The following is a 24,076-nucleotide window of genomic DNA, read 5'->3' as shown; positions in this document are numbered from 1 at the left end:
TTCTTCAGTGTCTTTTCCCTTACCTTGATTGCCTTTTGAATGTTTAAGCACGACTCTCTCATGGTCTGCAGCAACTTATTGAAGCGCCCCATCTCCTGGACAAGCACAGTGTTCATGCTCTGAGTGTAAGTTGTTGGGTATCTCCTCATCGCGGCCTCAATATCGAAGTTGTTGGGGAGTTTCCCCAGAATGTCGCCAGCGACCTCATTTACTACTTCATCGGATGACTTTGCACCAGGATCTGCAGAACGAGACTGAAAGAATCCAAATTATATGTCAGAAACCCTCATCAAGTTGTAAGAATTGCTGGATAGGAAAACTCAGAGATAAGAAATTTTATTTTATCTCTGATTCTTCTTCACACAAGATTTATTGAAGTGATGACAGCAGGCGTGGGCGCGGAGTTTCAGGGGAAAACAGCTGCAAGTGAGGAGGAGGAAAAACACGTACAGGGCACAGAGGTAAAAGTGGGTCTGGTGGAAGCAAACAAGCTACATACTGAGCCACCTGGGTGGGGGGCAGGGAGGAGATGCTGTGAACAGAGGGAGGAAAAGCGTTTCCGTTGTGGGGTGGGTGGGTGGGTGGCCAAGTGATGACGGGCATTGAAACCCAGGAGGAGGATCTGACCTTGCTTTGGGAAAACTTGCTGCACAATATATTTGCTAATAACTCTGGTGCCTACCAGTTGCCAAAAGCAGAGATATAGTTTTCTCCTTGAACCAGGAGGGCAAAGAAAATAAGCTCATCTGTTCTAAGCAATTCACGAGTTATGGAGAAAAGACAGACTTTAGTGATTCACATTGGAAACAAGGAAGAGGAATTTCATTTCAATTTTTATTTTTTATGTTCGTAGTGGCACTGTGTAAATGAATCTATATTTTCTGGGAAAACCCTTTAGGTCCTCAAAATAAATGAATGTGTGTGTATGTGTGTATTGAAAGGAACAAGCACTATTAAAATATAAATGAACATGTCATATATTTCCAGTCCTAAGAAATTATGTTTAATATTATTTCAGATTTAATATTTCCTGTTTTTTTACATCAGATCTGTTCTATAAATATTGACTTTTACTTAACTTTCTAGTGAGATTTTTAATGCTACTAACACATGCCACCATAAAATCCCGTGCAGTTGCACAATAAAAAAAATTAAGTGTTGGTAAGTGCTAATTACATGTTAGTAAAAAATGCATATGCCAATATTAGGATATGTTAATCCTTTATTATGATCTTGAGTGCTGGGTTTACAATTAAATATATAAAATAAATTAGAGAAAAAATAAGAGAATATTTGGCCCAAATGAGTAAAATATCTATTTCTATTGCATTTAAATAATCGTATACTTGTTTATATTTGTATTTTGATGTGCATACAAGGTGCTATAAACTCGTTAAAACATTCCTATTTTCTAACAAGAGCTGTGCCTCCACTGAAAACAACACACACAACCAAAAAAAAACCCCCAAAACCTAAGAAACCCCCCTAACAAATACCCGACTTATAGCCCTTCAAAATGTAAAAACAATATGTTAGTAACGTGAACATTTCCCCTTGCCTATTTTCTACACACCAAAGCCCCACGGCTGGGTTGGTGTGTTTTGAAAGCAACACCCAACTGATATGGAGAATGAAGAGCACTGGGGTGGTAGTTATTTGTGAGCATTTCACTTAGCTTTTCATCACCTTAGAATGTTCATAAATGTTGTTTGAAATCTTCTGAAGGTTATTTTCCTTTTATTAAAACCAAAAGGAAACATCACAGAATTTAACCTTTTCATTTCTGGTTACATAATTTCACCCTGAGACACTTCTGTTCAAAAGAGAGCCCGGCAGTGAAGCACGAGGAAAAGAGCTCTGGAAAAGCAACATTCTCAATGCCAACGTTGCCCCTCTCATTCTAAAAGACATTTTTGTGAAATACACAATGTGAAAGTCTCATCACTGTTGACTTGTTCTCCAAACACTGCAGTTCTGGTCTTTGCTTCTGAACTGTAGCAAACCCCATGCGAAATCACCTGTCTGCCCATTACAACAACTGTACTTGCCAATTGGAGTTTGAAGATATTGAAAGATGTTGTTCAGTTACAACACTGAGAAGATACCCCACATGTATTTAAACTTACTCATTTGGTTCTGAGTCATTTTCTGTTGGGACAAACCCACTGTTTTACGTATTCTGTGATGTGGCACATCCCATCAAGTTGAAATAAAGCCGAGAGACACTATGAATATCCTGTTGCCAGACTATGGTGTATTGCGTGCATACAATGTTCCTAAAGATCTATGCTAAGGCAGTAACTGATTTTAGTGCTACGAATATGTAAAAGGAACATAAAATTGGTCTTTGTCCTTTTTGCCTTATTAGAAAATGTCATCTTACAGTAGGTCAGAACTAGGAGTTCCTCAATTGTATCCTCCTAATTTGGTTCTTTTAGTTTTTCCTTCTTTCCCCCCGCCCCCCCCCCCCAGCATCTCTGGTTATGTCATCTAAGTCCTACCCCATTTTTAGAATCTAGAGAGTATAGCAGAGTGGTTCAGAACGCGGATTCTAGAATCAAACTAGTTTGAGTCAAACTGCTTGGCTTTGAGTTCTGGCTTGAAATTGTACTAGCTGACCTTGGGTAAGCTACTTACCGTAATCTTTCTGTGTCTCAGTTTTAGACCTATAAAATGAGAATAATTAGCTCTTACCTCATAGGATTCCGTAAGCATACATAGGCACTGAGACAGTGCTAGCATACAGTAAGCAATAGATGCTGTTAACTGTTATCATTATTATGCCGAGATTCCACAGAAATGAAAAAGATCAGATAGACTTCAGTTTGTGAAATAATTTGCTTGACTTATTAAAATTTCATTCAATTACTAAGAGAACTCTTGCCATTTGGACTAATTTGCTTTCAAAAATGAAAAGAAGCAAACAATTGAGCACATTTAAAGGGAGAACAATACAAGAGAAGATCTTAACAGATAAGATCAAATATTTTTCGTTCAAATGCTCGGACTCACGCCCACGGCACACTGATTTTTGACACCTTGGAAGTTAACTCTCTGACATGCCTTCACCTTTGTGCTCTCCCTAGTAGAGCTGCATACGTACTAAGACTTACTATATTTTTCTAAGCCTTTATTCCCTCCTTTTGTACTTATAATAGCAATTGTATTCTTTTTTTAATAGGGTTATATTTTTTAAGATTTTACTTATTTTTTTAGAGAGAGGGGAAGGGAAGGAGAAAGAGAGGGAGAGAAAAATCAATGTGTGGTTGCCTCCTGCACACCCTTTACTGGAGATCTGGCCTGCAACCCAGGCATGTGCCCTGACTGGGAATCGAACTGGCAATCATTTGGATTTCAGCCTGCGCTCAATCCACTGAAACACACCAGCCAGGGCCCAACTGTATTCTTTCACTGCTATATAACCTGATAAAATACTGATGTGAAAGATAGTGTTTCTATGTAAATTAGATGAAATGTTCTGGAATATTTGATAAAATAAGTCATTTTAAAAGTTGCTGGTGAATTAGTAAGAGACTAAAAAATAAAACAGGAAAATTTTTAAACAGATTCTGCTTCCAAATTATCTTTGAGATTCTTCTTTCACTTTAGAGGAATTTAAAAAGGCCATAATATGTCGTGTTTTGGGGAATGGTTTATGCAAGAAAGGCAAAGGGGAATCCTAGGGGGAGAATGCTATCAGAGAATACTAAGGGATACTCAAGGAATGTCACTTTAAAAGCTCCTAGCAGCAGAATGATACTCAAAGATTCTTTCCAAAACAACAGGTTGATGAAAAACACCCCATACATTCATGTACTTTGTTTAAATCCATAATTCAAGGTACATATATATAGATATATATAGATATATAGATATATAGATATATATATGTTTTCTTTTCCTCACAATGGTTATCCACTGTAACAGACAGAACTGTGTACACACAGGCCTCTGCTGTGCTCGCACGTGTTGCTGGGGAGCATCCCCTCTGGCCTCAGATCACACACCTGTGTGAGAAGAATGTTATCGAACAGCAGTTGCGTTTCCGACTGATCTTTAGTGATATCTGCATTGGCATTCATTCCGAAGATTTCTGGTGCTGGGGTCAGTGGCAGAGTCTTTGTGTATTCGATGTAGCTTTTGTGCTGCAAAGATGAATAACAGGGAGTTGGGAGGTTAGAAATCAATTATCCTGTAGAACTTTCTCCCTGAAAAGAGATGATTTTCAATACTCAAGTTATTGAGTGGCTAAGCCTGGGAGAACAGACACTGAATGCTTTTATTTTCTTTCATCTTGGGCCAAGGTTTAAAAAAGAAAAGATATGGACACATTTAGCGAGAAAAAGAAAATGCACCATTCAATTGGAATGAATTTTAAAAGAGAGAGGAATGTCCTGGCCACTTCATTTAGAGATTTCTTCTAGAGAAATCTTTCTGTGCTGCCTTTTGTTGATGACTATTCTTAATTTATTGCAAAAATATTTTTTTGCTCTACTCTGTTTTTTATTTACCCTCCCTTCCCCTTCTCTTAATTATGTGATAAATCTACATAATTAAGAAAAGTAAATATTATCTGAAAATTTATTGTCCTGAGGTAACCACTATTAATGCTGTATGTCATTTTATGCTGGTGCACCCTCACTTTATATGTTATTTATAAGTACTTTAATCACAATTTCATCTTTCTTGATGCTCATATAATCATATACAAACACTCATGTGCATATGTGATGACTGGGTTGGTCATTGATGATTTTTCAATATGGGTCATGTTTTGGGTCATTTGACAACTCATTGCTGGAGATCTTGGTACCCATGACCCCCATGCTGACTTGCTACATCCAATCAGTGACTTAGGCTCTCGGAACGATTTTTCTTGTCACCCCATCAATATTTGTCCTCAGCTAGCATTAATCCTGGGGGATGATTGGGTCAGGATTGGGAGGTTACAGTACATGCATGTGTTGGATGTGGTCATATGTTTAACTTTCAATATGTGCCCTTTTTAACTTCTGGGGAAAACATGAGAACAAATTTAGTTGACCTGGAAGTCTGTTGTGCAGTAATCTGAAGGTAGCACCACATCATCTACTAGACAGGACTGGGAAGAAATAGCAGAACAGGACCTTGGCCTTGTGCAGTAGGTGGTTCTGTGACTCTGCCACTTTCTACCTGTACGGCTTTGGGCAAGTTCATCAATATTAGTGAATTTGCCTTCTCATTTGTAATTGGGATGGAATAATAATACCAGTGTTAGTTTCATGCTCTAGAGCAGGGGCGTCCAACCTTTAGGTGTCTCTGGGCCACACTGGAAGAAGAAGAGTTGTCTTGGGCCACACATTAAATACACTAATGAAAACTGATGAGCAAAAACAAAGGTCCATGCATAATTTTCATGATACTCACCACCACAGACAAGCACAAAAGTCCTCATACAATAACCCTAATTATGCAGCGGCCCTTTGGATAATCTTTTAGAACTGTTGAGCAGGTCCCAAGTTTGTGACCACTAATACAGGAAATGTACATATCTAAGAAATAAAACTTAGTATAAAACTTAGTGATAAAGCTAAACAATGTTTTAAGTAAATTTACAATTTTGTGCTGGTCCATATGCATAGCCATCCTGGGCCGCATGCAGTCCAGGGGCTGGACGCCCCTACTCCAGTGAGATAATTACATGTAACTGCTTTGTAAATAATTAAGCATGATATAAATATTAACTATTATTCTTACTAGTATTTTTAACCCCTCTCATGTATATTTCCATTTTAATTGGGGACAATGGCTTTTTACCCAAAGGACTGAATTTGTGAGGAAGCTATTCTTAGGTTAGAAACACTTCTGTTACTCCTCACACCACAGCCAGCAGGAAACCACCGAGTCCCTCCGCGCACGCAGTTCGCTTTGTCCCTACAAGCCTGAAGGAAGCACACACAATGCTGAACAAAAGACAAGGCCTCTGGGAAAACCACCATTTTCAATATCTGAGGAATCTTGTATTTTACTGCTTTGCATTTTCTAGAAAGGCATACTTACATCACCGGAAGGGGGGGCAAAATAGATGCCGCTGGAGTCGAACTTATAGTCTAAATTTTCAACTAATTCTGGGTTGAAGAATTTGTTGAGGATGCTGCGCAGCGTGCGCCGGTCCCAGTCGTCCGTCACCCTGCCTCCGTAGTTGCACTCGCCGGTCATGTACCGCAGGGCGTCGTAGGGCAGTTCCTAAAGTTGAGAGCTGGAGTCACTCAACTACGTACGAGTTAGCAGTGACGCATGATACAAAATTGTGTCTCCTGTCTGTTCGTATGACTAAATTAAAACCTCTTACCAAAAGCTGGCTTTCACACAATTTCCCTTTAGATACTTCCCTGCTAATTGTTGCCATCTTCCTCAAAGTCTTTCTCTCCTTTTGTGGTTTGCCATCCCCTTTCAGTCAACGCAGAGAAGAGGTCTCTATTAGCTTGTGAACTCAATACCCAACCAATGTGAATGGACCCCCTTCTATGTGCCAGACACAAAATGAAACAGACCACAAGCTCATCCTTGGAACCTTTCACTGCTGAGTGGCATTCAGAACAAATCCCATATAACTCAGAGACAATCAGTGTTGATTTTCTTTACCACCTTTTCTCATCCATATGTATTTTGACCACTGGAACCCCACTGTATATTCAATTTTGCATATAACTTTTCACCAAAACTCATGAAAACCTCTGACCATTTTATGAAATACTCTTTGAAAATACTATTTGAAGAACTAGCTTCTCATACTGAACATTTCAGTTGGTCTTAATTTTCTACTGTTTTAAATTATTTTTCATTAAACATACATTTCTAATGATTTGGTAGTCCAGATTTCTGAAGAGGAAATTACCATGTCAAAGGAAGGGAGCTTATAAAAAGCAATTAACATCACCAAACTGCTTTTCTGACAGGCTGTAAATTGTAAATATCGGTTTGATAACCCAAAGATAATTAATGTTGTGTTAATTTGCATTGCTAGAAAACTAGTGAGGCTCATAACTTTTTCATATGTTTAATAACATTTGTTCTTTCATGAACTATTCATTTTTCAATTAAAGTTTTAATGGTTTCATTTTGTTTATATAAGCTGTTTTACAAATTGACTTTTATTTATCATTTTATGGAAATATTTTTCCTGTTTTCTTTTTTATTTTAGGCTCTTTTTTTCCCATTAATATTTTTTATGTTATTTTAATTGTTGTTCAGGTACAGTTTCCTGTTATTATAGGCTCTTATGTACTGAATTTTTAAATGTTTATGCATGAAAACACTCAACTTTTCACATTGCAATTTTTTTATCCTAAACATAAATACACATCCTCCACCAGTAGAGACACCCCCCCCCCACACCAGAACAAGAACAGCACAACTGCTCACCTGCCCAGTAGGTTAGATACATCTGCTTGTATTTCTTTCTTTCACAGTTTAATTTGTTCATATTTATTCTTTTAACCCAACAATTGTTGTTGGATTAAAGTATGAATAATCTAACTTAATTTTTTCTAAAAGCAAACAACCAATTATTCTACCAATTATTCTATCATCATTTATTGAATATTTCTTCCATCTTATTTATTTAAAATGCTGAGAGTACTATGCCTAATTTCTACATATATTTGCATTGCTGTTCTAGTCTTGGAGAGCTTAAAGATCATTTCCCTCAGCACGGTACATTCAGTAAACCGACACTAACTGAGCTATTTACTATATATCCTATTTTAGGTACTGGGGAAACAAAGGCAAACAAAGTCACCTCCAGCGGCTCATGATTTTACAAAATGAGTTCTCCCTCTGAGCAAAAAAGTTTAGAGCGTGGGTGGGTAGCAGTTCTATTCCTCTGATGCTGTCAGAGAATGGAAAACCAGGAAGGGAAACAGAACTCCATGAGATAATCATTCCTCCTTTTGCTTTAGTTTAAGCTGTTACCATCTCTTGTCTGGGTTATCATGATGTTCTTCAGTATTAGTTTATTAGGGCTGCTTATAGTAGCTTAAAACAACAGAAATTTATTGACTGTTGGCTCTTGAGGCTGGAAATTGGAAACCAAGGTGGCAGGGCCACACTGCCTCCAAAGCTTCCAGGAGTCTCCTTCCTTTCCCCTTCCAGCTTCTGGTGGTCCCAAGTGTTCCTTGTCTTGTGGCAGCTTAATCCCAGTCTCTGCCTTCGTGTTTACATGGCTGTCTTCACCCTGTGTGTCCAAATTTCCCTCTTCTAATGAGACCAGTTCTATTCTGTGAGGACTCACTCCACTCCAGTATGAGTTAACCTAACTTAACCAATTACATCTGCATCAGCCCCACCCCCAAACAAGGTTATATTCTGAGGCACCATGGATCAGATTTTCCACATACATTCTTTTGTGGGTGGGGAGGGGTACTAATTCAGCTGACATCACCTAAAACTGGCCTGTCATCTAAGCCCTCCAATCCATTCTCCACTTGGTTGCTAGAGCAATCTTTCTAAAATGCAAACATTCTCCGAAAAGCACACCAATAGCAATAGAATAAACTCCCAAGTCAGTTGCATGGCACACAAGAATGCTCAGAATCACTTACAGTTAACCAAACCTTTTCATCTGTTTGCATCTTTTTAAAGAATTGAGGTACATGTGATATATAACATTATATTAGTTTCAGTTATACAACATAATTATTTGCTACTTGCAGACATCATTTGCACTTTTTTTAAAGCCTTTTTATTATTGCTTCTTCACATTATCTACCTGAAAACCTCTGTTTATCCTTTCAGTCCCAAGGACCCGCTCTTCTGTGGAACAATGACATTTCTCTAAAAATAAAGTCATGCTCCAGAACAGAAGAAAATCAGTCTGCTTTTTTTTTCCATTTTGGATCCTGGTTAAGTTATGATATTCTCAAATCTTTTTCAAAATAAGAACATTACAATCACTTTTCAGATTCCCACAGGTGTGCATGTGTTAAAGTAAATAATAAAATATAGGTTCCTAATAGACAAACTGACATTCTAATGACCTCCTATAGCACTTATAATACCTTGTTATAATAAAACACTACTTAATAAGCTTTTGGGAACTATCTTGCTGTTCATTTTATAAGAGGAGGAATTAATCAGAAGTCCCTGTTTACTGTACAAACACTTACAATGTGATAAAAGCAAACCAGGTAATGCCCTTGCTGTGATTTCTATGATACCTCGTACTGGTTCAGGAACATGTGGAGTTGCTGCACACTGATTCTCAGGTCAGTCTCGTTGAACTCATAAGGAATATTCCACCCCAGGGGTCCGAATTTCCGCCTCTCTTGTACCAAAGCATGGAAGAAACAGAGGCCATAAAGTAACTTCTTGAATGCCTCCTATAATAGCAAAAAAAGGCGCCACATCATTTATTTCCCCCAACATTGCATTATACTAACCATATGTTAAGATGAAAGCAATCCCTTTTTTTCTTCTGCTTATAAATATATCCATCTCAAAATACAATTAAAATAGAATCAAGTATGTTTCTATAGGCTTTTTTGGCAGAAATGCATCCATTGTACCCATGTTGGGCTGGCACACAAGGCTGTGTACACTGGGGTTTTATAGCAAGCCTGTCTGATTTCAGGTTACCTTACAGGGTTTTGGAGGTTCCAACAGAAGCATCACGAGGCAAGGAGAACGAATCCCAACATGTGGTCTCAGACCTTCACAGAGGAATTTCAAAGGAGAGAGTGCAAACCAACTAAGCAGCTCTACAGAAAAGGACTGACTTTGGACTGAAACTTTGAGCAGACCCAGGACTTTTCTGGTTGCTCTCAGGTAATAAAAAGTCCTACACTCACTCGTAATACAGAAACCAGATGGTTTGATGCACGATACTGGTCATTTGCACCCTCCAAGAGGCAAATGCAAAATGGCCCAAATAGAGCTTGAGGGAGAATTTGGAAAGAGATTTCCCTGGAGAGAGCAGCTGCTGTGCTGGGAGAAGCTTGCCTCCACCCCCAAGGGAGAAGGAAGTGGGGGTCTATCTTCTTAGTCCACACTGGCAAAAGGAATCACTATGCCTCTCAGAGAGCTCGGGCCTGTTCCCTGCAGCTGGGGTGAGGCGCGAAGTGCAAACCGCAGGCCCAAGGATGAGGGCAGTCATGGACACAGGGCAGCAGACGCTGAGGGGCAGGTCAGCCCCACCTCCAACGTGGGCCACTGCTGTGTGAGTCACAGGAGCAGATGGGGAGCTGGTCTAGGAATGCCAGCCAGGGGTCGCTTTAACGGTTTCCTGGTCAGGAGGACTTGTGTTCTGGGGTGAGAAGACCCCAGGAACTGGAGCCTGTATTAAGGAAATGCTGGAGAACCAAAAGCTGAGGGGAATGAGAAGCAGTTGGCTGAAGAGAGATGCTGCCAAGGGTGATGGGGTGGCAGTCAGAGGTGTCGAGCAGGGCCCCCAAAGGATCACCCATGGAAGAACTCTCAGGAGGAGAGGTCAGCTTTAAATCCTACATACAAGAGCCGAGTCCAAAGACTTCCCAGCAACAGCCGCCCAGAGCAAGCTCTTGTGTCCCTCCTGGCCTCACCCTTGCACATACTTTGAAATGGGCAGCTGTCACCTGCAGGAAAGGTCACAAAAAGAAAGATGCCCACTCCATCGTCTCTCCCCAGCAGCATGAAGCTCGCTGACTACAGGCTCGAGGGGAAGTACTGGAGGGTTGATGCCTGCATTTTTAATAAACGTGGAGGTACTGATTAATATGTTATACTTCCTGGTGTCTGAATCAAGGGTGGTTTTGCAAGTCAAAGTGACTATAGGTCATTTTATTACCTGACAATAACCAGAGGAGCCATCAGGCTGTCCACAGTTTTATCCAAGGACAGGGGAAAGTTTTCCCTGTGGAATAAGGTCGAAAGGGAGAGTGGAAGACGAAAGTAAAGTAACAATCTTAACCAGAGAGGCAGGAGAAAGCAAAGCTAAACACACTGCGCTAATTCTGGAACTGTTTTAGCTATTTTACCAAGCAGATCAGTAAATGTGTTGATGCTGCGGGAGCTGGGTTTCCCGCTGCAAAAGAGGGACATGCAAATATGGTATGAGGAAAAGCAAGAAAAAAACCCTGAGGAGATGGACTGAAATCAGAGGTAGTGCTAAGAACACATTACTTCTAAAATATGCATGTGAGTATATATACTTATATGTATGCATGTATATATTTTTGCATATGTATATGCAGATAGTACATGTATATATTTACAAGTTCTCTCCACTGAAAGGGCCAAGCACCAAAGACAATGCACTTAGTAATGAGCTCTCTTCCAGCACCAGATTTTGGTCTCTAATACCAGTTTCCTCTAAAAAGGCACTAGGACTCTTCAGAGAAAGGGCTGGTTTCAGGCCACTGGCACTGATGAGCCAGGAGCATTTTCTGCCAGAAAGTAAGAGGATAATAATAACAACAGATTTTTTTAAATGATGGGACCTATAACAAGTACAGAGGAGACAATTTGGAAGAGTGCTCACTGACCAAATCTAGAACCATTTGAGCAAGAGGCTTAAAAATAGGAATGCACTGTAAACCACTGGGGGACAAACACCCCATGGAAGCTGTGAGCCTGCATCCATACTAGGTATATAAATGGGGGTGAGGGGAGGCCCGAGGCTGACAGCGGAGTGCCAAATGTCAGGCGTGGGGCGAGTGCCAGAGCCAGAATCCTCCCAGGGAATACCCCGATCGAGTGACAATCAGCAACAGCTACTGGCTCAGAGGTGTGTTTTGTTGAGAAACGGGATAGTTGCATGGCCCTAAAATGGCTCTTTACAGACTGATTCTTAGTTTCAAGGGAAAAACAGTTATTATATAGTAAAGAAACAAGAAGACACATTATCCAGATAATTAAGATTAGTGTCATCAATGAGGCACAAACAGGCATGCCCAATAATATCCCAATAATAAATATCCCAATGTGAAACCCTGAGGACACAATGTCCTTTCTGGCTAAGAATGCATAATATGAATCTAAACATTAAGAAATGTTGAGCAAATCCAAAATATAAATTTATTTTTATAAAAGGGTGGGGAGATGAATTCTGCAGAAATGTCAATCTCACCAAAGACAAAGAAAGGCTGAGCAAATGTTTAGGATTAAAGAAGGCAAAGAGAGAGAAGAACTAAACACACCCTAACCCTGGAGCAGCCCTGTAGTAGTGAGCAGGGCTGAGGTCCTAGTGAACCAGCTGACAAGTTTGGAACACAGGTGGTGGATTAGATACATAGTGTGTCCTTGTGAAATTTACTGAACTAATAACCGTACTGGGATAACACCTCTCTTCTTAACAAATGAGCATTGGAGTATTTATTTAGGAACAGAGGGCCAGGGCATACCTAATTTACCGGCACATGGTATGTAGTAACAGGAGGTGAATAGGGGCACAGGGCATAGGGCTATTCTTTGTGCAGCTTTTATACTTACAACTTTTCTGTAAATCTAAAAATATTCCCAAATAAAAAATTAAACCAGAACAATTATGATGTGCTGCTTTGGCATCGGAGGAGATTGGAGTTTTGGTTTGGACTGCGGTTCATAGAAGCCCTGACTTGCAAATACGTGTGACTACCATTGCAGACACTTTGGGTTTAGAAAAAAGGAAGCAAAATTTTTCAAAAGGGCTTCTGTCCAGCTATAACATGCAGAAATGCCCTCACCACCTACCTGGGAGCAACCTGCTCTCTCGGGGCCTAATCAATGCAAAAATTAGTCATACAGCTGGCCTTAGAAGCTTAGAATAAGGTTTGACTTAGTTTTAAATATAGGTGCTTTTTTTTAGTACCTAAGACTTTTGTTTAATGAAAGTACTTTTTAAAAAAATGTTTTCCTTTGATGTGTACTTAAAACACATTCCGGCTTCAAGCACGTAAGCTTTTAAATGGCAAAAACTTACCACGGTTCATAACCTCTTCTTAAGAAGAAACTCTTCCATTTTTAATTATGGTAAAACGCTGTGAAACAATTTTAGGTCACAGACACTCACACACAGAATTCTAATCACGAAAGCGGTAGGTGGTTTCCCTGCTTGCCTGGTGATGCTAAAAAAGACCCTTATGAGTCCCATCAATCAAGGAGTAAAATCATTTTGGCTCTCATTATGGTTATATGGAGGAAATATTTTTATATTTTAATTTAAAGATATGGCTCTAAATAGCATAGGGCTCAGTTAATATCCTGAAACAAGATTCTCCAACCTTGCAGATTTGTACTGGGAATGGCTTACAGCTGATTTTCTAAATAGAAAGCTACATTATTAATGACAGCCCATAAGATCTCAGCTGAGCAGGAATGAGGCTGGTAGTAAAATTAAAATAAAATATTAATAAAATTGACTTCAGCACAGTCAATAATCAGTAATCAAAACCAACTGCACTGCAGTGCAGGAGGCCTATTTAATTTGCAGTTTCACTCAGCACACACATTCACGATCACCAGGGGCCACTTAAATTGCTTTACAGGGCTGAGGTAACAAGACTTGGCCATTACTAACAGGCTTTTTGCAGCTGCCAAAGAACTCGGGGTCAGAGATTGGATCCATGAGGTACGATCGGATAATATTAGCCCGTAAACCTTTCGGTGCTTCATTGGTCATTTTTACTCCGTTCTGCAGTACAGACACAGGGAAATTTGGAGATGGGTAACTTGTCAGCCAAATTCGGAAATCTGGATGTGTTGATTCTGGGCTTAACTCCTGCAGGAAAAGAAACCAGATACAAAAGCAAAGATAAAATCAGTGAACTCTCTAGATCGCACGGGTCTAGGATGGGCTGGAACTGGGAGCAAGCGTTTTTACAGAGCAGACCTCACAGCTGCAATTTAAGGCAAAAGTCTTAAAATCTGATTCTGCCCTGGAAACAGTACACTTGATACAATTAAATCATATGACTATTGATATTGCTGAAATATTTACAGAAATCATTCTCTGTGTCAGAGCTGGATTAAGAATACTCCTTTTGTTTGTTTGTTTGTGTGTGTGTGTGTGTGTGTGTGCTGTAGCCACGTTGTAAAAATAAGCAACACTATAGATATGTGAATATTAAACTAAGCAGGAGTAAAAAGAGAGCATTTTGAACGGTGAGAAGAACTGGTGTATCCTGAAACAAGAAACACATCACTGGGAGCTCTATTTGTTTAGGGGCCAGTCAGGCCTGCACTGAAGAGGATGACAGAATGCTGAGCATGGTGCTGAAGGCTGTATAGACTAGGGACAGCGCTCAGGGCCCTTCCCTTTCTTCCTGTTCCATCCCATCCCCTACTGCTCTCTCTCCCAATCATCCATTCAGTGGGATCTACATTTTAAAAATTGACAATATCCATCAGTTAAAAAATTGAGCATTCATGTGGTAACAGGGTAGGGGTGAATTAGGAAGAATGCATAAGTGCCTAGGTTCTTTGGTGAGTGGTGAGGGCACCATTTTTTTCTCCTACTAGCTGCCCTAAGCCCAGTGACTCAAACAACATGACTCATGGGACTTTGAGTCAAGTTCACCCATGAGAGACCTCTCTCCTCTCCTAAATGACTCGCTGATGAGAATATATGGTGCAATTCAACAGGTCATAAGCCTGGCCAAGGGACAGTGGAACCACAGGGAAACAGGCACAAATATAAAATCTCTAACATAAGGCCTAAAGGATGAGAGGATGTTGGTAAGGCAAATAATAAAAAGCATAGTGTCTCGGATAGAAATCACAATTATTACAATGGCTTACATTCTTGAGAAAGTGTGGTATGCATTGAAAAGGAAAGATATTCAAATGGATAAAGCCTGGAAGTCGAGATGGAAAGAGGCCAAAGAGGAAGCCTGGCAGGTAGGTGAAGGTCAGAGGAGGAAGGGTGTTGAAAGCCGTGATGCGGGTTTGAACTTTGTCTTGCATGAAATGGGAATCCATCGAACGGTTTCAAGCAGTGAAGCAATATTCATTTACAAATTCAGTAAATATGTATTGATTTCCTGCTATGGGCCAGGCACTATTCAAGGTGCTGGAGACAAAGCAGAGAAGAGAACAAAGTTACTGTCCTCATGGTTCTCCCATTCTGTGGGAGATACAGACAAAATAGTGACAAGCAACGTGAAGAAAAATGCAACCTGCTCCTTAAAGTTTCATTTGAGCATCTGCATAGTGCAAGTTATAGCATTACCTTGGTTATTTAGTAGCTTGCGGTACTCCGGGATAGAAGGGGGCTGGAGTCGTGGGTAATTACAGAGGACACATTTTCTCTGTGTTTACTGAAATCAAGTACCGGGTGCTCTGTTTACTCAGTTGAACTAAATGGGTTTCTTCCTGGAATTTCTGCTTGCAGAAAGAGGGCAGTACTGTGACCCGGTGCAAAGAGGGTGGAAGGAGTAGTCTTTGGTTTGGGACTGATCCTCTGTGGCAGGATCACTAGCTAAGTGGGTGAGAAGTGAATTAAAGAAAAGTTACACCTTGAAATGTTTTGGAGTGCCACATGAATTTCACCCTGAAAAGCCTCCCTTGTTGTTTTTGGTCCACTGCTGTAAAAAGTAAATTGCCTTCTTCCTACCCTGTTGTTTACACTCGACTTCAAGGCTGCTCCCCTGGAGGAGCCCTTGCCCTTACTAAGAGGGACCCAGCAAGGTCTGGCTGTGTGCTCCTCCCAGTGCGTTAGTTCCCAAAGCCAGTCCGTCCCCTGCAATCCAGACACGTTACTTACCTGCAACCCTCCAAATTAAAGGACAGGAATGGAATTACTTAGATCATTTGTATATCATGAATTATATTGAGGGAACACAATTTAATGCAAATAAAGTCATATTTTTACCTCACAAACTTTCTCAAGGGTTGGCATCCAAGAGGTGGCAAGGTGACAGTTCTGAAGAACAACCCATGTTCCTTCCTTGACGGCTTTTTCTAACATCTTCATAGCTATGGGCCCTTGGCCTTGACCGAGAGATAAAGAGCTAAGTTTTGATCCCCCATATCCCTGTGTACAAAAGTAATAAAGATGTGAAAGAATCAATATTATTATTACAGGAAATGTTAGCATTAGACATATTGAAATTTAATTAGATAGCATCCTTCAAAGGTCTGAATATATGCAGCCCTAAAAAAACTCTTACTGATTAAGAATCCTATAACCACTTAGATGAAAAAGCAGTCAACTCATGTAGAAAACAGTCATGGTAATGGGTGAAAAATTTTGCAGGGTTTTTGATTGTTGAGCTAAGGGACAAAAAAAGAAATTACGAAGACTTTTAACATAAGGAGGCGATGAGAGGGTTTGGTCATCATGCAGCAACTCCTAAAATCCAGAGCTGCAAAGAAAACTATGAATAGATAGATGAACCTGTCTAAGTTTTTGAATATTTTAACTAATTTGGCTACTGCAGAAAATTTGGAGGAAAAAACCATTAACCCTTAATTCCCATTTAAAAGTTACTTTAAAGAATTTTATGGGGATGTTTGCTTGGAATTCATTTCTACTACACCCTGACTCGTCTGTAGCTGCTGGGCACCGCATCCATGGTGCCCTGAGCTCCTTCTCTTTAGGTTGGTAACCATTCGAATGCTCTTTGGAAGATGCCTTGAGTTATGGCAGCAGTGGAAGAGGAAGGCCCTGAGCCCTGCCGGAGTGCCCATGGCTTACCCACACTAGCAGGCAGAGCAGCAGAAAACAAAGAGCCAGATGCTGCCGTTTCTGGAGAAAGTAAAGGTAGCCAGCGAAGACAATGCATTGAGCAGTCCCACACAGGGGCCAGAGAATAATCACAATGCAAAATGTGGGAAGCTAAGTGGAGAGGAACTGGCAGGTCTCAAAGGGCTGGAAAAGTCATGTTGATTTCGAGAGGGCAAGTCTCACACAAAATGGATATTTCCAGCCACCTCCATCACTTCCCACCCACCACTAGCCACCACTGCTCTTCCTGGATTTTCAACAGCCCCCTTAACTGTTTTTATAATTTAGACAAGGAGCTGTTTTTAACATCAGTGCAGCCATTTAGGTATCAATTTCTTGGGACTCAGTCAACCTCTGGACCCCAAGTCTTCCAAGGGCCAAGTGATCAATTTTTACCGTTACCTCACCGCTTAGCATTTCAAGTACAAGGAAGTGCATGTATACAATATGTACACCTACTCACACACACACACAGATAAGTCAGTCTATTTTAAGGTACCTGGTCTTCAGCGAATTTTAAAAGGGCAGCCATGGGATCCGCTCCAGGGGAGAGCACGAAAATCAGGGGCGCACAGCAGTTACTATCTGCAAATGCCTTGGATAGGTCAAAGGGGGGTGGCTCGATGAATATACGTCCCAGCTTGCTGGTTATAAATTCTTGCAGCATTGGAATAACCTAGGAAGAAACACGAGTATATTTAAAAGAATATTGACAATCTGCCTAAAACCTTAGAAAGCTCAGATTCAAGGGTATTCTAAAACAGAGGACTCTAGCTATACTTGCTTAGGTATTCATTAATGTTGCTGGACAGTTAAAGGCACCACTTTATATTAATGCCTTTTGCACAGAAAAAAAGATAAATATTTAAGTAAAAAGGTGGGTAGTAGACACCAGAATTTGAAGGCATGTTTCTTCCTTTTAATGAGTATTCAACACATAGTGGATAGAAGAATATAAGAAACCTTAGCTCTTTACTTAAGTTTTCAATCACTATGTTCCAAAAGTCCAAGAAATTTTAGTGTGATTCATATAATACTATCTACCATCCAGAAAGAACTAATTTTTCTGAAAAAAAATGTTTTCACAAAAACAAACACTGTGAAATAAACCCAACCCCTGAGAAACAGGCAAAACTATCCTGCATAATATTTCAGATAGCAGGCCTGCACATTTCCTGGAAGCGTGTTAGAGAAAGGGCCGAACGTCATGGCTTGAGGGCCCCTCTCAGGCACTGAGGCGGGAGCGGAGTTGCATTAATCAGCACAGCTGAGGTATAGCTTTAGCGACATCGCTCCTTCTCTTTGATGAAGGGTCTAACTTCATCACGTCTGGGCAATGGCACCAGATAATCATGACTCAGGTGTGACCCAAACAAACAATAAAGTACACTTAACAAACAAGTCTCCCTGAGTCTAGCTTCCCAGATTATGTCAGCACAACCCAGGAAGAGGAGAGGTGGAGCGACAAGAACACAAAGAACTTTGGAAGACCGCAGAACCACTCTCAATGGATACCTGCTCTACCCGAGGATGGAGTAACATGGACACACAACATGCTATGCAAGGCGGCAATTCTACCAGCACACTGGGGGCCTTGGAGCAAACTGCAGGGACAATTTGCAGATGCCAAGTATTTCAAAAAGATGGGCTCCTCTGGAAAAGGTTACAAGTATTTACAAAGTTTAATTGTGTATTTTGGTGAACATCTCTTCACACAGGTCTGTAAGTAAAGATCAATGACAGATGACAATGCTTTAAAACAGTGTCCATCCTGGTGTGTGTGTGTGTGTGTGCACGTGTGTGCGCGCTAAGGGTGTGAGGGTGAAGAGCTGATAGTGGAAGAATATCTGGGCTTCCACTGGAGTTTGTAACCCCTTCCCAGTATTTCTCTAGGTTAATTCAAATATGGAAAATGTATGGGGGAGAAACAGTAAATTAAGTACCGTGAAATTGAGACCCTACCTAACAAGATAACACATGTGTTGTTTGTGCACACTAAGTATCTGCTGAACCAGTGGATGGATAAATAACTCAAGGTGATTTCTTTTGTGAGCGTGGAATTTTAATTACAGAAATCCTAACCAAAAATTACAGAATCATAAATTCACTTAGAGTTTCGTTTCCAGATTAAGTTATTTCATGTGTCAGATATTTTGAGTGGGCACAGATGTCAAGCTCATTGCAGGAAACTAAAAATATCCTGTCTGCCCCAGGCCTCGGCCTCGCCCTTCTCCTCATTACTCTTTTCCCATCATTGGTCTTTTCTCACTAGGTTAAAAACAACGAAAACTAACAAAAGAAAAGAAAACGTTTTTTCATAACCTCTTTCCTCCCAAGGCTGACTTCTTTACTAAATTATAGTTTTACACACAAAACGAAAGTTCTTAAGTGCATGGTTTAACTTTTAGCAAGTCTGTGTTATGAGTGGCCCCTGCTTTGTGAGTGGTTCCGGCTGCTGTCGGCCACTGCACACATGTAGACACGGCTGGTGTGAAGCGATCCTCCTGTTCGCCGTGGATAGTGTTGAACAGAGACAAATTGCAGTGTTTCCTTTTTAATGTTAAAACTGAACAAGGCTTGCTTGCTCCCCAGACGGAACCGTCACTACAAAGGGAAACAAGGCTGTGTTAGCAATTTAATTTGCAAGGCGATAGCTCGGGTTTGTGGCTGCAATCTGATTTTGCCGGCGCTGCCTTTGTGAAATGAAATCTGTCAGTAACAGAAATTACAGACTAATCTAGGCAGCCATCTTCCACAAGGCAGGAAAGAAGTTTGTGGTCCCTCGCTTATGTTTTTCTATGTATTGCATATTCCTACAAGATTTATCTGAGGTCAGCGAAACATATTAACTTATATTTGACAACTTTGTTATTGAAAGCTGATTAATTTGCTTTTTGTTTACAGTTCAGGAGAGAACTGTGGCCAGAAGCTCTTCATTTTGCATATGGACCCAAAACATTCTACACTTCAGTATTTATCCATTTCATATTCTTCTTCGCTAAATAAAACATCATGGACTATTTATTACATTTTAAAGGAAAGTGCAAGCCATCTCATTTTTCTACAGGTGATCTAGTCAGGAACTCTTACATCTTTCCGAGCAAGGGCAATGGAGAACCTGGCCCTTGGGGTTTCTTACCTGGGTGGAGTGGGTATTGAGGGAAGAGCAGTAGAAAGAAGATAAAAAAAATTGTGTTGACAAATAAAGTATATTTTAAGCCAAAGTTGAAGCAATTGCTGGTTTTCTGGGTGGATGTTATAGTATCTCATGACTTAGATAATACAAAGAAATGAAATCTACATAGCCATAGTCCAAATATTAGTTCTATGTAGCACTGGTACTTTCTCTGGTATGCAAATACCATTTTAATTTGGAAAACTCTTTTAAAAGCATAATTGCCATATATATTTTAAAATATATAGATTCCAAAATCAACAGTTCATCACTAGAAGTTAGAATACCTGGTAATAGTAAGATTGAAAGGTTTGATAATGTAAGAGCATACTACTGATTATTTTTATACTAAGGATTTCAGATGAGATAGTACAAGTAGATAAAGTCCCACTTAACGGGGTGTCACACTCATTTTCACTGGGGGCCACACTGGCCTTGCGGTTGCCTTCAAAGGGCCGAATGTAATTTTAGGACTGTGTAAATGTAACTATTCTCTAACAGTTAAGTGAGAGCTCAGTGCTGTCACCAGGTAGAAACAAGGTGCCGGGCAGATTAAACAAGGTGGAGAGCCGGATTCGGCCCCCGGGCCTTGTGTTTGCCACCTGTGACTTCGGATAAATAGAGTTATGTCATACTAGCAAACAATTTCCACGTTTTAGTGGCTTAACACAACAAAAGCTTATTTTTTACCCCTGCAAGTTCGCCTGGGTACGCAGGTAACTAATTCACTGTGCTGGCTCAGCAATCCAGCTTGTTTATGGTTTAAATGTCAACACAGGATTCCACAACTTTGATGGCCAGTGAGTGCCCTGGAAAATCTCACACCAGCCGTTAAATGCTAACATTTTATTGTCCAAAGCAAGGTGCATGACCAATCCCCCCACCTCGAGTGTGCACAGAAGGAAAGAACCAAAAATATTGCTGAGAAGCATTAATGTCTACCCACTCACCCACCCATCCAAGGAGAATCTAGAGGAGATAGAGAGGAAAAAGTTACAAGATGGGGTACTGAAGTATTAGAGCAGCTAAGAGAAGGAGGAAACCATAAATTTAATCTCAATTGATTTAAATACATAAACATACAAACAAGACCTCCTCAGCTTGAATATCGAACGCCCCACTTCCCTCAAAACCACTTTAAAAAGAGAATATGAAAAGTAATAATTGATCTATTTGGTAGCTCAATTTTCAGATTACAATGTCAAATTTTTTAGTCATAAAACCGAGGAAAAGACTTTCATAGAGGAAACTGCTGCAATTAGGAAATGGCTCATTGATCACCTTTAATGAACAGAGGGTCCTTTGCTTTTCAAATACTGAGGGAAGAAGACCAGCAGCATATGCAGGGTCATTTTAGTGTGTCTTTATCTAGCTTACGAAACAAAGTAAAAACCTTTAAAAATTCTAATAAAAGGTTGTAAAGGCAGAAGCCATATTAGACAAGATTTGAAGCATTTCATATTCTTCCTTATTAATACTTGGAACAAAAACTTAGGCTTAACCCTAAAGTTTCAGTGGAGATTCATTTTGTAAAAGAGCTACCAAGGGGATGTCTCATCCTCCACCATCAGTTTAATAATAATTCTTAAACAACTATAATTGCTTCCGGCACCTAAGAGCAGGGCAGCATTACGACTTTAGTGAGCCCTAGGCACATCGTGGGCCCCTTCCTTCATTAAAAAAAAATTAAAAATTATATTTTACAATTGTTTGGGTATAATTACAAATATAATATAGATTGGGTCATATTTTCTGATCATAAAAGAAATTAAAACATCTGCGCGGACCCCTAAAAGCACCACGGTCCCCAGGCACCTTGTCTAACGGATGCTCTGGTCCTGGTTAAGAACATCTGCCGAGTCAAGCAAGAATCACAAGCTGTCGTGGAACAGACTCTGGCTCACAGAAGAAAGAACGCCTCCATGTCGTATTATCACTGACATGTATACAAACATTTAAAAAATATATTGCTTTCACCATCTAAGTTCTGCTTTTCTTCTTCTTCTTCTTCTTTTTTGGTTAGGATGGAAATGTCTTATATTCCTTAGCAACTTAAATTATGAATACAGAAAGTTCTTAAATAATTATATGTTACTTTTACTTGAGTAGAAACTGTAGATAATTAGAATATTTTTTCAATTTTTTTCCCAACATACCTAATATCTATATTTTTTCTGAGTATGTGGATATCTCTGTGGATATGAGCCATTATACTTAAATGAATAGTTCTTTTTTAAAAAGATTTTATTTATTTATTTTTAGAGAGAAGAAGGGAGAGAGAAAGAGAGGAAGAGAAACATTAATGTGTGGTTGCCTCTTGAGAGCCCTGTACTGGGGACCTGGCCCGAAACCCAGGCATGTGCCTTGACTAGGAATCAAACCAGCAACCCTTTGCTTCATAGTCCAGTGCTCAATCCACTGTGCCACACCAGCCAGGGCATGAACAGTTTTTTTTTAATGGAGTATAATACAAGTGAGGATGTTGATGAGTACTCAAATTCGCTGACATGAAAGGTCAGCTGATATGTTGGTTATATAATTTATTATTTGAAGAAAGCAAAACTAAAATTATGATAGTTTACTTTGTAGTCAGCAATGATAAATGTCTTAAAAATAATATTCTACTAACTTTCCAAAGGCTATCAAAGAACTATATATAAAGATAACATTTGAAGAACCAGAAATTCTAGTGTATTAGCTTGATATTAACATCACCGACTAATTTTACTGAAATACTAAGAATAAAAAAAATGAGATTACAGCATGTAAAAGAAGTAGACTGTGAGAAACTGGGGAAGCATACTTTAGGAAGTCTCATAAAATATGATCTGAGTTTAGTGTGCTTCGAATAAATATGCCAACTTTTGGAAGAGTGGCTGCATTGGAAAGAAGCGGGGTCATTCGCCAGGCTGCTCCACCCTCCGGTGGGCTGTGGAGCGAGGAGGAGCTGAAATAGAGGAGCTGCTTTCATGGCCCACGGTTACCTTGTCCGGCCTCAGGCAACGAACGATAAGCATCTTTTGAAACTCATTTACTTTATCTTTCCAAACCTCGGGAAAAGTCTCGTGATGTGGTTCCTAGAATTACAGTGGAGATAATTTAATGTTACTTTGGAGATTGCTTCTAAAAACAACAACAGCAATAGTATTTTGACTTATAATCCAATTTTTAGAGAAAGCATAATTACTAAATAAAATCAGGAATGCTAAGTGTAAGTTTTATTAGATTGAGGCAAAGCTATGAAAATAAAATTTAAAACACCACAAAGGCATCAAAACCAAGACATGAATTAAGCAGGTTAACCTCAATGTGAATAGTAATCAATAAATAAAACGATCCTTATGAAAACAATAAATGTGTGCATGAAGTTTCATTCTCATTTTTTCTCCAAAGGCATCTAAAAGAACCTACCAGCTACTTGGGTCATCTATTGTTAAAATAAACATTTATTACAAGGAAAGGTATTGTACTGAAACGTATTGTTATTTCTTGTTTTGAACAAGTTTTGTACCCTTTTAATAAAGAGATATTTGAGAATGTGCAAGTAAAGAAGCTAAAAAAGAGAAAGAGCTATTACAAATATACAGGAAGAGAAGAATCAAGATCCCAGGACAAGTAACCTTGAGAAAAAGGGGGACATTTGTACCTTCGAAACTTCAGGGAAGGCTATGCAGTATCTCAGATGAGCAATCTCCATGCTTCAGTACAGTGAACAAATTTCGATTTCAAATTAGAATGTAGTACTTACAAAAACATATTTATCTCTAAGAAATATAGTTGTATTACTAACAATGAGAAATCCAAAGAAACCTGTCCAAAATACCTGAGTTTATGCCTAGACAAAAATCTCCCCATCATGCATAATACAAAAAATAGATACATAAAAAAATGTTCCCCACATATCTGGCTCTTTCTCTCCTCCTCCCAGCTTTCCCAAACAGAGCTCGTGCAAATTAAACCCAAATTAAGAAAAATGTCAAGAGAGGAGAAACAAAGGGATAGAAAAAATTAGCTGAGAATTGGTAAAGACTAGCACTTGGGCTAAAAAATTAGAAAATTAGGAAGGCAACAACTTCCATGAATTCTAGAAGGAAACTGTGATTATCCTAGTGTATGTTAACTATAATAACCTCTAATTATCAAGATAGGGTCTCACAAAAATATTTGAGAAATATTAGCTTTTCCCTCTCCTCAAATGACAAAAATATTTATTAGCTTGTATCCTGCATTCAGAAAATCTAAAC

The 24,076-nt window shown here is 39.5% G+C and overlaps 1 protein-coding gene across 1 annotated transcript in view; it reads right to left on the bottom strand.

Annotated features, from left to right (window-relative positions):
* DNAH7 (dynein axonemal heavy chain 7) overlaps window positions 1-24,076 on the bottom strand; it is a 228,158-nt gene that overhangs the window by 16,485 nt on the left and 187,597 nt on the right. The window contains exons 55-62 of the mRNA XM_045850123.1: window positions 22,817-22,909; window positions 17,157-17,333; window positions 15,803-15,964; window positions 13,511-13,711; window positions 9,198-9,359; window positions 6,040-6,225; window positions 4,008-4,145; window positions 24-254 (exon numbers count right to left, since the gene is read on the bottom strand). Of these exons, the coding sequence (XP_045706079.1) occupies window positions 24-254; window positions 4,008-4,145; window positions 6,040-6,225; window positions 9,198-9,359; window positions 13,511-13,711; window positions 15,803-15,964; window positions 17,157-17,333; window positions 22,817-22,909 (1,350 nt within the window). The remainder of the gene's footprint in view (window positions 1-23; window positions 255-4,007; window positions 4,146-6,039; window positions 6,226-9,197; window positions 9,360-13,510; window positions 13,712-15,802; window positions 15,965-17,156; window positions 17,334-22,816; window positions 22,910-24,076) is intronic.

This window comes from Phyllostomus hastatus, unplaced genomic scaffold (genome assembly GCF_019186645.2).
Source record: "Phyllostomus hastatus isolate PE091 unplaced genomic scaffold, TTU_PhHast_1.1 phas_contig_1, whole genome shotgun sequence".
NCBI lineage: Eukaryota > Metazoa > Chordata > Mammalia > Chiroptera > Phyllostomidae > Phyllostomus > Phyllostomus hastatus.
Note: the sequence above shows the minus strand (reverse complement) of the source record. Positions and strands in the feature narration are given on the sequence as shown.